Below are 12311 nucleotides of genomic sequence, written 5' to 3'. Positions count from 1 at the left end.
AATTCTCTGCTCAGGCTGATTGATAGTAGGCTAAAGATGTGTTATAGCTGAGCCTTTTCCATTTCCTGGCTTTCTAAATCTCTACATTTGTCCATAGCATCCTTTTGAAGAATTCCCAATCAAATTAGCATCTGTAAATAAACCTAAACTAGTTTTGTATCTAGTTTGGGAGCAGAGCTTCCAGGAAAATAAAATCATTCTATTGTTATAATTCCTGACTTGACCACATTAATTCCCTGCCCCTATGACATAATGTAATAGGTAATACTGCATTTTGCATCTGGAAGCATTAATACCTTTTCTCTTTCTAATTACCAACAAAGCTGTTAACAGCAGGATAAAAAACAAGGACACACTTATTGATTTCTTGAGGACCAGGAACTCCCTCAGGGTCAGTTTTTAAACAACACAGAGCTTAATTAGAAGCATGAAAGTAAAACAACTAGGGAGAAGAAAACCCAAACAGTACACATTTTGTTAACTCCACTGTTTGTAGAAAGAGCAAATGTATACAGAAAATTAGCATATAGACAGTTGAGAAAGGTTTCAAGTGGAAGGCATGGAAGCAGAATGGCCACTTGTCTGAGTAACCATGTTTGGGCTTTTATTGCAGAGGAACACTGGAGGAAAGAGGGGAGGCTGATTAACTTCAGTATTTGGGACATACAATTGAGGATCATAGAACTGTAGAATCAAGCAAGTTGGAAGAGATCTCCAAGATCATCCACTCCAACCGATCACCCAGCCCTGTCCAATCAACCAGACCAGGGGTCCTCAAACTACAGCCCACGGGCTGGATACGCCCCCCCAGGGTCCTCAATCTGGCCCACCAGTATTTACAGAACCCCCCAGTGTCGTCCCCCCCCTGCTGGGGGTTAGGGGGAAAACAAGCAGCCACTTCCAGCCTCTGCAGCCCCCAAGCACCCACCGGGACTGGGCTGGAACCAAGCTGTAGTCTGGCCCCGAAAACTACTGGACTGGAATCAAACTACAGTCCAGCCCCCAACAGTGCCTGAGGGACAGTGAACTAGCCCCTCTGTTTAAAAAGTTTGAGGATCCCTGAACTAGACCATGCCACTAAGTGCCTCAGCCAGTCTTTTCTTGAACATCTCCAGGGATGGTGACTCCACCACCTCCCTGGGCAGCCCATTCCAATGCCAATCACTCTCTCTGCCAACAGCTTGCTCCTAACATCCAGCCTAGACCTCCCCCGGCACAGCTTGAGACTGTGTCCCCTTGTTCTATTGCTGGTTGCCTGGCAGAAGAGACCAACTCCACCTGGCTACAGCCTCCCTTCAGGTAGATGTAGAGAGCAGTGAGGCCACCCCTGAGCCTCCTCTTCTCCAGGCTAAACATCCCCAGCTCCCTCAGCCTCTCCTCATAGGTCTGTGTTCCAGGCTTCTCACCAGCTTTGTCACCCTTCACCGGACACACACAACATCTCTCTTGAATTGAGGAGCCCAGAACTGGACACAGGACTCAAGGTATGGCCTGATCAGTGCTGAGTACAGGGGCAGAATAACCTCCCTTGTCCTGCTGGCCACACTGTTCCTGATGCAAGCCAGGATGCCATTGGCTCCTGGATGGAAAAGGAAAGCACACAACCCTCAGTTCCCATAAGGAACAGACAATGTATAAGAGTTTAAGTGATGTATTAGATTATCCAGTTACATTTCCACAAGGCAATTCCACATAGAAAGCAAAGAGCTGTGTCGGATTTGTACGGCAGCTGGTAGGTTCAGCATGTGCTAAGCAGTTCTGACTTGGAACTGCCAATAGGGTGTTGTGCTGTTGGAAGAGGAAAAAATCCAAAAGCCTACACTTTTAGTTTGTTTTGCCTGGAACTGGACCCTGAAATCATACCTGGGTATTTTTTAAAGAGACTACACACTCTGTGCACCCATAGACTGATGAAACTCAGAGAACAGCAAACTTCAAAACAAGGGTACCCTGAACACTGACTGCCATCCCCCTGGCTTGAAACCATTATTCCAGCTCCTAATACTTTTCTATTGGTTTTTCCTTTAAATAAGAAGATCTTTGACATAAGATGAGCGAGGTTTGGGTTTAGCTCTATGTATTCTGTCATTCTCACCACAGAATTTGGTGTTTAAATGCTCCTGGACAAGAACAGCCACACAGCTCTCAGATAGCAAGGAGGTTAAGGAAGATGGGGTGGAGGAACAAATGGGGTGCAGGTCAGTATGAAAAGACAGTTGGTATCTTTCTCAGGTGCTGCAAGAGATAACATGCTGCAATAGGCTCAGGGATGACCTCACTGCTGTCTACAACTACCTGAAGGGAGACTGTAGCCAGGTGGGAGTTGGCCTCTTCTCCCAGGCAACCAGAAATAGAACAAGAGGACACAGTCTCAAGTTGTGCCAGGGAAGGTCTAGGCTGGATGTTAGGAGGAAATTGTTGCCAGAGAGAGTGATTGGCATTGGAATGGGCTGCCCAGGGAGGTGGTGGAGCTGCTGTTCCCAGGGGTGTTGAAGCAAAGCCTGTCTGAGGCACTTAGTGCCATGGTCTGGTTGACTGGACAGGGCTGGGTGCTAGGTTGGACTGGCTGATCTTGGAGGTCTCTTCCACCCTGGCTGATTCTATGATTCTAATACACTTTCACCATTTTAAGGCATGTAGCTTGGGGTGGGGGAGGGAGAAAGACAGATTAGCTATCTGTGTTCTCAAGCTAGGACTCAAATGTTAAATCATTCATGGGATATATCCCACATTAATGTTAAGATTCATTTGTTCTGATTTCACTCAGAATCAGAATGCTTGTCCTCATTAATTCTGCAAGCTTCTCTTGCTAATTAATTTTTGCAATAAGTTTCTACAGAGAGTTTTGTTCTGGCTGACTGCAATTCTGACTTAGTCTTTGTAAAGAATCACAGATAAAATGTCATGTAGAGCTACAACTTTTTTTCTGAGTTTCCTATCTTAAATAAGGAGAGAGCTCTCAGAAATAGTCAGGCCTACAGAAAGTGTTCCAGAACAACTTTTAAAACTTGAAATTCCTTTCAAACCATAGCAACAATGGAAAATTGTATGAATTTCCCTCATCTTTGATTTCATTCTGGAGATGTGCAAATTGCAGTCTGTAACTACTCTATTTCTGTCTCACTGTTTAAGAGCAGAGCCAGTTCAAGAAAAGACTGGATGTGGTGCTTAGTGCCATGGTCTACTTGATTGGCTAGGGCTGGGTGCTAGGTTGGACTGGATGATCTTGGAGGTCTCTTCCAGCCTGGTTGATTCTATGATTATTTGGTTCTGTGGGTTTTGGTGTTGTCTGAAATGCAAACATGGTGGGAGGCATGTAGTTCTGATTGCTAATTTAGTTAATAATAATCTGGAGACACACTGAGATAAATTAGAGTCAGTGGTGTTAAACAAGGGTTTCAAATCCTTCCACTGACTAGGGAAAAAAACAACAACCAAAAAATAGAGGTGTGTAACCTTCTTAAAATCATAGAACCAGCCGGGTTGAAAGAGACCTCCAAGATCATCCAGTCCAACCTAGCACCCAGCCCTAGCCAATCAACTAGACCATGGCACTAAGTGCCTCAGACAGGCTTTTCTTGAACACCTCCAGCGATGGAGACTCCACCACCTCTCTGGGCAGCCCATTCCAATGCCAATCACTCTCTCTGCCAACAACTTCCTCCTAACATCCAGCCTAGACCTCCCCTGGCACAACTTGAGACTGTGTCCCCTTGTTCTGTTGATGGTTGCTTGGGAGAAGAGACCAACCCCCACCTGGCTACAGCCTCCCTTCAGGTAGTTGTAGACAGCAATGAGGTCCCCCCTGAGCCTTCTCTTCTCCAGGCTAAACACCCCCAGCTCCCTCAGCCTCTCCTCACAGGGCTGTGCTCCAGGCCCCTCACCAGCTTCGTTTCCCTTCTCTGGACATGCTCCAGTATCTCAACATCTCTCTTGAATTGAGGAGCAATGTATCTCCTTCCATGCATCTCTTCCTCATACAGAGACTATTTTAGTTGATATCTATGTGCACTTGGGCTATGGGAAAGTTTGGCCCACTGTCAGTCCTCAAAACATGAAAAGACCTATTCACGTCTTCATACAAGACACAATCCTTGGAGTCCTAATAACTTCAGTGGTTATTACCAAGTAGAGGACATATACTCTCTTTGGGCTGTAATGACGGACAGCAAGTATCAGTTCAAGTATACCAAGGATGAGAAAAAGGGAGGATTTTGCTTCCCCTTTGACAGATGGCAATTGAAAAGATGAAGTTTATCAATATATTCAAGGTCAGATGGATAACACTATACATCTTCAATATCTTAATCTAATTCCTTAATTAAGATCATTCTTTCAGTCTTATAAATCATTGCATTGCCTTTCCCTTCAAGACATCTCAGACATTATATATACTTTAAATCTTAATGTGTTAAATTACCTCTTGGTTTTTCTGTAGGTTCTCCTGTTCTGTAGCAGATGTTGTCTTCTCCCATTTCTCTGCAACTTGATGTGCTTCTTCTATTTTTTGCTCACAGCTTTTCTGGGAATTTAGCAGTGTCACTTCATAAAACTCTTGAATATCTGTAAAGAGGAACAAGTGAAAGACATTATCTGACATGTCAGCTTGTGAATCTCTGGTGTTTTCCTTTGGCTGATATATGCTTTCACAATATCATCATAATGGTAAGTACATACTACATTGAGAACAATGGTTTAGGTTGGAAGAGACTTCAAGGATCATCCAGTTCCAACCCCCTGCCATAGGCAGGGACACCTCCCACTAAAACAGGTCACTCAAGGCCTGATCCAACCTGGCCTTGAGCATCTCCAGGGCAGGAGCAGCCACAACCTCCCTGGGCAACCTGCTCCAGTGTCTCACCACTCTCACTGTAAAGTTCTTCCTAACACCCATTTTATGTTTCCCCTCTGCCAGTTTAAACCCATTACCCCTCGTTCTGTCATTACAAGACCTTGTCAATAGTCCCTCCTCAGCCTTCCTGTAGGACCCCTTCAGATACTGGAAGACCACTGCAAGGTCTTCTCAAAGCCTTCTCTTCTCTTGGCTGAAGACCCCCAACTGTTGTAGCCTGTCCTCATAGCAGAGCTGCTGCAGCCCTCTGAGCATCTTCATGGCCCTTCTCTGGACTGGCTCTAACAGTTCCGTGTCCTTCTTGTGTTGAGGGCTCCAGAACTGCACACAGTGCTCCAGGTGGGGTGTTTCTTATTAAAAACACCAATATGCTAAGCTGCTTTCTAAACTGTCAATGACATTCTTGAGGTCTTTACAAATGAGTTCAAAGAAGTAAAGCAACAATATTTATAAGAGAGCCAAAGAAGATATTAGCAGGCACATCTAAACAATGCAGGTGAAACAGACACTTATAGAGCCAGAAGTAAGCATCAGCTCATTTTAACTGGTAAACTAAACTAAAATTTGTACATGTGAAACACAGTACAGGCACCTGAGCCACTTCTAACCCTAGCTACAGGTGTGCTTGGGAATTTTTTTAAGTGGGATGCACAATCTGAAGGAAGACTGTGGACTCTAAGAAGGAGGCGGCTCAGAGGAGACGTTATTGCTCTCTACGGGTACCTGAAGGGAGGTTGTAGCCAGGTTGGGGTTGGTCTTTTCTCCCAGGCAATCAGTGACAGAATAAGAGGACACAGGTCTCAAACTGCTCCAAGGCAGGTTTAGGTTGGATGTTAGGAAGAAATCATTCACAGGAAGAATCATAGAATCAGTCAGAGTTGGAAGGGAGCACAAGGATCATCTAGCTCCAACTCCTCTGCCATGGGCAGGGACACTCTACCCTACATCATCCTGCACCCAGCCTCATCCAGCCTGGCCTTAAACACCTCCAGGGATGGGGCCTCAACCACCTCCCTGGACAACCCATTCCAGGCTTTCACCACTCTCATACTGAAGAACTTCCTCCTCACATCCCATCTGAATCTCCTCACCTCCAGTTTTGCTCCATTCCCCCTAGTCCTGTAACTAGCTGATATCCTAAAAAGAGTGATTTCCCATTGGAATGGGCTGTCTGGGTAGTTAGTGAAGTCACCATCCCATGGGGAGAGAAAACCATTCCAGGGAGAAAGACTGTATCTACCTAAGTACCCTCTGGGACTTCAAGGGGGAAATGGGTTACAAAAACTATCATCTTGTCAATAAATGTCTCTCTCTAATGAGAGATACCTAAGGCATAAAGAATGTGGGATGGTACTACCCTCAGCAGGTAGCTGTTAGGAAAGGCTGAGAAGGTGACTGAGAAACCTTTCTGAAGGTTTTTAGGTCAATACATTATAGAGAAAACTCAGGATTATTATATGTAAACTCTTTCATACACATTTGTGACTGTAAGTTCTGTTTTGTGAAGAAATGTTCTGTTTGCACACCTCAAATATGATGGAATTAATAATAGCTCCAAGGTAACCAGGCAATCAGAAAACATTTCTTAATGGAACCTGTGATAAATCTGTATCTGACAGTATCAGAAGCCCAAACACCCCAGGCTGCTCCAGAATGTCTAAAAATAAAGAGTATGTTCCCCAGGAAAGCTTCTTCAACCAGAAGAGAAAAATCTTCCAGCATTAGCCAGTGAACTTGTCTGGCAAAAGGAAAACATTGAGCTCATGTCTGAACTTCACAGGCAGTTGGGGATTTTGTCATACTGGGTCAGATCCCACATCTGGCTGAGAAAGTCAGAATGAATAAGACTGGTATTGACTACAGCAAACAACCTGTTGTCAAAGTACTCCTGAATTTTCTGTTCTATGCTCTTTTGCATGACATGGGACTGGAACATATTTTGTGTGACAAGCAGAACTGAAGGAGCAGGAGGAGACACAGGGAGGGACACAGAAAAGGCACCCTGATTTTCTGCATCTTTCAAGGGACAGTCAAAGTACTAAGTCTGTGCTCATGGGGGAGGTACAAGCTGGATGTTAGGAGGAATTTCTTGACAGAGAGAGTGATTGGCACTGGAATGGGCTGCCCAGGGAGGTGGTGGAGTCATCAACCCTGGAGGTATTCAAGAAAAGCCTGGATGAGGCACTTAGTGCCATGGTCTAGTTGGCTGGCTAGGACTGGGTGCTAGGTTGGACTGGATGATTTTGGAGGTCTCTTCTGAGCTGGTTGATTCTATGATCCTCATGTGTTATCTCTGGCCAGATTTGTAGGACTTTTTCTTCCCTCTTTAGTAACAACTAAAACTGAACATTTCTCCTTACTAAACTTTCTGACTCATTACGTACTCCATTTCTCATATAAAATGGGGGGGGGGGGGAACCACCAGAATTTTTACTTTTATGGTTAAAAACTGATTCATAATAAGTGGCCACTAACTGGCATTTCACAGATTCTAACTTGCATTCCACAGATTTCTTTTGGAGGCTTTTTTTTGTTTGTTTGTTTGTTTTTTTTTTCAATGATGAGAAGATTTAAGTCCACCATTAATGGAGAAACTTTCTCCATTCTTGATCTGGGCAAATTTTAGGGTCATTTTGAACACTCATACCACAATTGCAAACAGTTGTAATATATGGTTCAATGCCAGGTCAATTTGTATTGCAACTGCAAGTAAAACATATCAGGCTAATATGCAATTATCTCTAAATAAATACTTTGCAGCAACAAACTATAAATTGCCCTCTGGCAGTGGCAATCAGCTGGCATAGCTGTTGCTATCAGAGTATTAATTGGGTTGACAGTATTCAGTCAAGGAACAGCAGAGCAGTGTTTTGACTCTAAAGATTGCCTTGCCCTGGTGTTTTCATTAAAAAATAATGTGTGAGCCTCATTTGTATGTGCATGCACAAGTGCAAGATACATATTAAGAACTCAAGACCCTTTGTAAAGGTCCTTATCTATTCTGAGGAGGTTGTGGGTTGCTTTTACCAGAACAATGATATCTGATGTGCAAGAGGAGAGTATTTCAATGTACTTCTGTGGTTACAGCAGAAAGCACGGAAGAGTCACTTAGTTGGTTGCTTTGATATTTCATAAGCTAAAATTGCCATTTCTATGGAACAAGGGCAGCCTGCAACTTGCAGTCAATCAAGGTTAGCAGTGAATAGGAGCTGTAATTTGCTCTGAGTAAAACCTGCTCTATTGAGTTATCTCCATTACCTGAGAGGTGCAATCATACTAGGAGAGGAAAAAGGTTGAATGCTACTGAGGCTGGAGGGAAAAAAAGAGGTGTAAAGGAAGAGATGGGATCAAATAGCTGTAGAATCCAGCTTGGAGACAAGGTCATAATAAGTAGTTGTGGGAGCATGGTAATTGTTATGTAAAGTGATAAAAATACAGCCTGTCTCTGTGTGGGGGCTTACAGGAAGATAATCCAACAGACCAAAATCTTACACAAATCAAATCTGCATCAAGCAGTCCTTGGCAGTGCATCCTCTCTCTTCCAAGAAAACAAGTTCAGGTTTCATTTAGAAATGACAACATTACTATTGATGAACTCTCTGAGCACAAAGCACCTCTTCAGATGAACTGCTCAAATCTCTGGATCCCTCCAAACATTTTGTTAAGCAATGAATTCATGTTTGCTTGTGGTGTCTGTGAATCTCACTGGATTTCCAGTCCAACTGAATTTGTTCATTTACTTCTAAAGAGATTACTCTATTTAATAAACTTCACTTGCTCTTCTTTTAGCCTAGCCCAAATGTTTTGTCAGTTCTGCAGTATAAAGATAGATTGCATACAAGAAACATTTATAAATTCTGATACGTAGCAATCCCAAAGATACTATGATATATTTAACTTGGGATAATTCTCTCACTGGGGAATCAGGGAAACAATTTTTTTCTCTACATCAATGTGCTAGTTTGAGCCTAGCTGGGATATTTTGGTGAGAAGAATTAGATTATAGGCTGTCCAAGAGAAACAATGGTGATGTCTACTTCACTCATAGGCTTGCTGAAATGTATAAGAATAAGAATGCCGATAACAGAGTTGCTCTCTGCCTCTGGGGATAGGTCATTCCTGACTGGGTCTACAAGGGGACACGGTCTCAAGTTGTGCCAGGGGAGGTATAGGCTGGATATTAGGAAGAGCTAAGTTCTTCACAGAGAGAGTGATTTCCCATTGGAATGGGCTGCCCAGGGAGGTGGTGGAGGCACCGTCCCTGGGGGTCTTCAAGAAAAGACTGGATGAGGCACTTAGTGCCATGGTCTAGTTGATGGGTTAGGGCTGGGTGATAGGTTGGACTGGCTGATCTTGGAGGTCTCTTCCAACCTGGTTGATTCTATGATTCTATGAACTTCTTTCTCTAACCTAACTTACTGCCTGACTAATCCATCTGCTTCCTAACCCCCCTGGCTAACCCTCCAAACTTATCTTCAATGAAAAGCAAAATGTAGAGTAAGGTAGAGGGGTGGGGAGAAGGCAGAAGAGTGTTTGAGAGTCCTTCTGGGGACTCTGGTTTCTGGTAGGGCTCTTGTGTTTCTGTATTACCTTTTTCTCCTGTATATTTATACATATAGTAAATATCTGCTTGTATATTGTGCTAAGCTGTAAATATAAAGCTTCATTCAATGTCCAGATTGACTAAGCCTAGTCTGGGTGACTTTCTGAAGTGTGGGAGAGTGGATAACACCCAAACCATCATGATCAACATGGCAGAAAACCCATCAGTATCACTTCACAAATGCCCACGGACAAATGCATCGTGCATTACTGCATCTGTGCTGCCACTTTCTGACCTCTGGGTGGTTGGTGCTGCAGCCCTGCAACCTTTATTCCAGTGCAGTTTCTCTTCCACTTTATATGCATCACAATATCCATTTGTCATAGGAACATTTCACAATTCTCACAGCAAAGGGGTTAAATAATATGAAAAGGCAAAAACGTTGAACAGTCTAAATTACTTTCTGCCTTCTCTGACCATAGGCTTTCACCAGCATTCTAATGAAGAAAAATAAGATAAAGCACTACAGTTCCTTATTCATCTGCAAGTACTTCAGCACCAGAAAGACAGAAGTAAATTGAAGGGAATTCAGACAAAGATAGATGATTAAAGGTCTGACAGGACACCTTTGGAGCAAAGATTAAAGGAGAAGAAGAATAATAACATACACTTTCATACTTCCTTTGACTTCAAAGTAAAACAAACATTAAGCACCATGTAGTGTTGGCTGAGAAAATTGCACAAGGGCTCAAAGAGAAGCAAAGCAGCAGGAATGGACTGCAGAGATCCACAGAGGAACACATCAGGTGTATCCATCCCTTTGCAATCAATAAGCCTTTTACACTGCCTTCAAAATCACCAGTCAATTTGGGACAACATTATTCCATTTTAAAAAGTCCTCTGTGCAGGGAAGGGTAGATGCAGCTACAGGAGAAAATCTGAAGCAACTCTCTGGTGTGCAAGGAATGAGGCAGGAGTCACTCACTCCTACATGCTTCTTCCTTTGTCTGAAGTCAGAAGGGAAAGCAGTCAGAATCTTGATGCTCTTTTTCTTACTTACCTTCAACAGTGTAACTTAGCATAACCCTGCTGGAGCACCAAGGCTGGATGAAATATATGAGACAGCTTTGACATCTGTCTGACTTTTACTTACACAGATAAGCAGGTACCAAATTCATCTCACTATATTTGTGCACATTCAGAAATTTAGCTATCAAAGCACATGTGTCCCAGTGCACCAAGCAGCTGTGATCACCCCAACAAACCTCTTTAACACCAGCTGACCAGCAGCTGCACTTTGCACACAACTAATTGATGCAACAGGTTAGGAAGCCAGAATATCAAAAGATGGGATACAGTCTCAAGTTATGCCAGCAGAAGTATAGGTTGGATGTTAGGAAGAAGTTCTTCCCAGAGAGAGTGATTGGCATTGGAATGGGCTGCATGGGGAGGTGGTGGAGTCACCATCCCAGGAGGTGTCCAAGAAAAGACTGGATGAGGCACTTAGTGCCGTGGTCTAGTTGCCTGGCTAGGGCTGGGTGCTAGGTTGGCCTGGATGATCTTGGAGGTCTCTTCCAACCTGGTTGATTCTATGAGTTTTCCAAGGTCATGGAGTGCAAAACACAGAGAAAAACCTCTTGTACCTCCTGTGTGTTTTAAAATACAAGGGAAGAAATAAGCAAGCCTGTATTCCAGTAACAAACAAGCCAACGTCAGGCTTTATGATACCATCTATATTTCATGGAACACAAACAATTAAACTTAAAAGGATAATCTTGTACATCGCTTAGCCTGAAGTTGTACTGCATGTGTCAGCAAAAGCTGCCTCCCCAGTGACTTGACAGTACACGTGGTCATTTATAAGAGAGCAGTGTGAGCTATTCCATGCACCAAACCTGAGCCAAACGCCACTGCATTTGCAGACACCTACCCACCACAGCATGTTCTACCTCCAGGAAGAGAGCATTTGTCATGGTAGGCCTGATGGGCCAGAAATAGGCTTATACATGTACTGGCCTGCCCAGACTTGCTTTTCTCCTGTGGTAAACAAGGTATACACATTTAGCTTGTGCCTGCCTTGTGCAATGCCTATGCTGTTCCCAAATTTGGGTAAAGCAAGCCTATGGTTTTACCCAATAGGATCAGGCTTGACTAACTGCCATTCTGATTGGCCATTCCATGTCCAAAGGGCAATTAAACTTGGATCACAATGACAAAAGAGATACACAGGTACATGCAGTGTGCTCAGCTGTGCTCTGCCATGCTGTGCCATCCTATTCGTGCCCGCTGTTGCATACTGCCTTATTGTTTGCCTGGAAACTCCACTGTCATGAGTTCACTAGGAACAGGCTCTAAATGTCTCCATGCAATCAGACTGCATAGCCAGTGGGACACGGTGCTGAGACTGCACGTCACAGGACATCCTGCCTGCACCTGGAAGTCTCCTGCTGAGACAAGAAGTCCTGGAGATACACAGTTCATCCAGAGGAGCCAGAAGACCAGGTCAGAGATTGTCTGCCTCCTTTCCCCAGAATCCTGGGAAGAATCAAATCTCAGTGGCCAACAAGACACAGTTCCCTGAAAGGGTTTGGGTACTGTCTGGGACTGTGGCTGGCCCCATGAGTTTGGTAATAATAGTTTTGTAAGTAAATACTTAAAAGCCTCTTTGTAATTCTCCATTGCCTTCTGCCATAAGCAGAAAAGAACTCCTTGAGTCCATCTAGTGGGCAAGCAGTGTATTGACCGTGAGTGGCATTTGACCACAGGAATCTTCTCTTCCAGTTCAATTAATGTTTATATATATTGCTGGTTATTAGGGTAAAATGTTTCCATGACCACAAGAAGAAATTATTATTATTATTATTATTATTAAAATTAGTGGTCAGGGTGTTCTAGTTTGAAGCTAGCTAGAATGTT

At 43.6% G+C, this 12311-nt stretch overlaps 1 protein-coding gene across 14 annotated transcripts in view; it reads right to left on the bottom strand.

The window, feature by feature from the left end:
• Nucleotides 1–12311, bottom strand: part of DLG2 (discs large MAGUK scaffold protein 2) — a 1415634-nt gene that overhangs the window by 1224368 nt on the left and 178955 nt on the right. For all 14 annotated transcript variants that reach the window (XM_064169211.1, XM_064169239.1, XM_064169248.1 and 11 more), the window contains exon 4: nt 4421–4563. In XM_064169211.1, coding sequence (XP_064025281.1) covers nt 4421–4563 — 143 coding nt within the window. The remainder of the gene's footprint in view (nt 1–4420; nt 4564–12311) is intronic.

Source organism: Pogoniulus pusillus, chromosome 3, assembly GCF_015220805.1.
Source record: "Pogoniulus pusillus isolate bPogPus1 chromosome 3, bPogPus1.pri, whole genome shotgun sequence".
In the NCBI taxonomy this organism is placed as follows: Eukaryota; Metazoa; Chordata; class Aves; order Piciformes; family Lybiidae; genus Pogoniulus; species Pogoniulus pusillus.
Note: the sequence above shows the minus strand (reverse complement) of the source record. Positions and strands in the feature narration are given on the sequence as shown.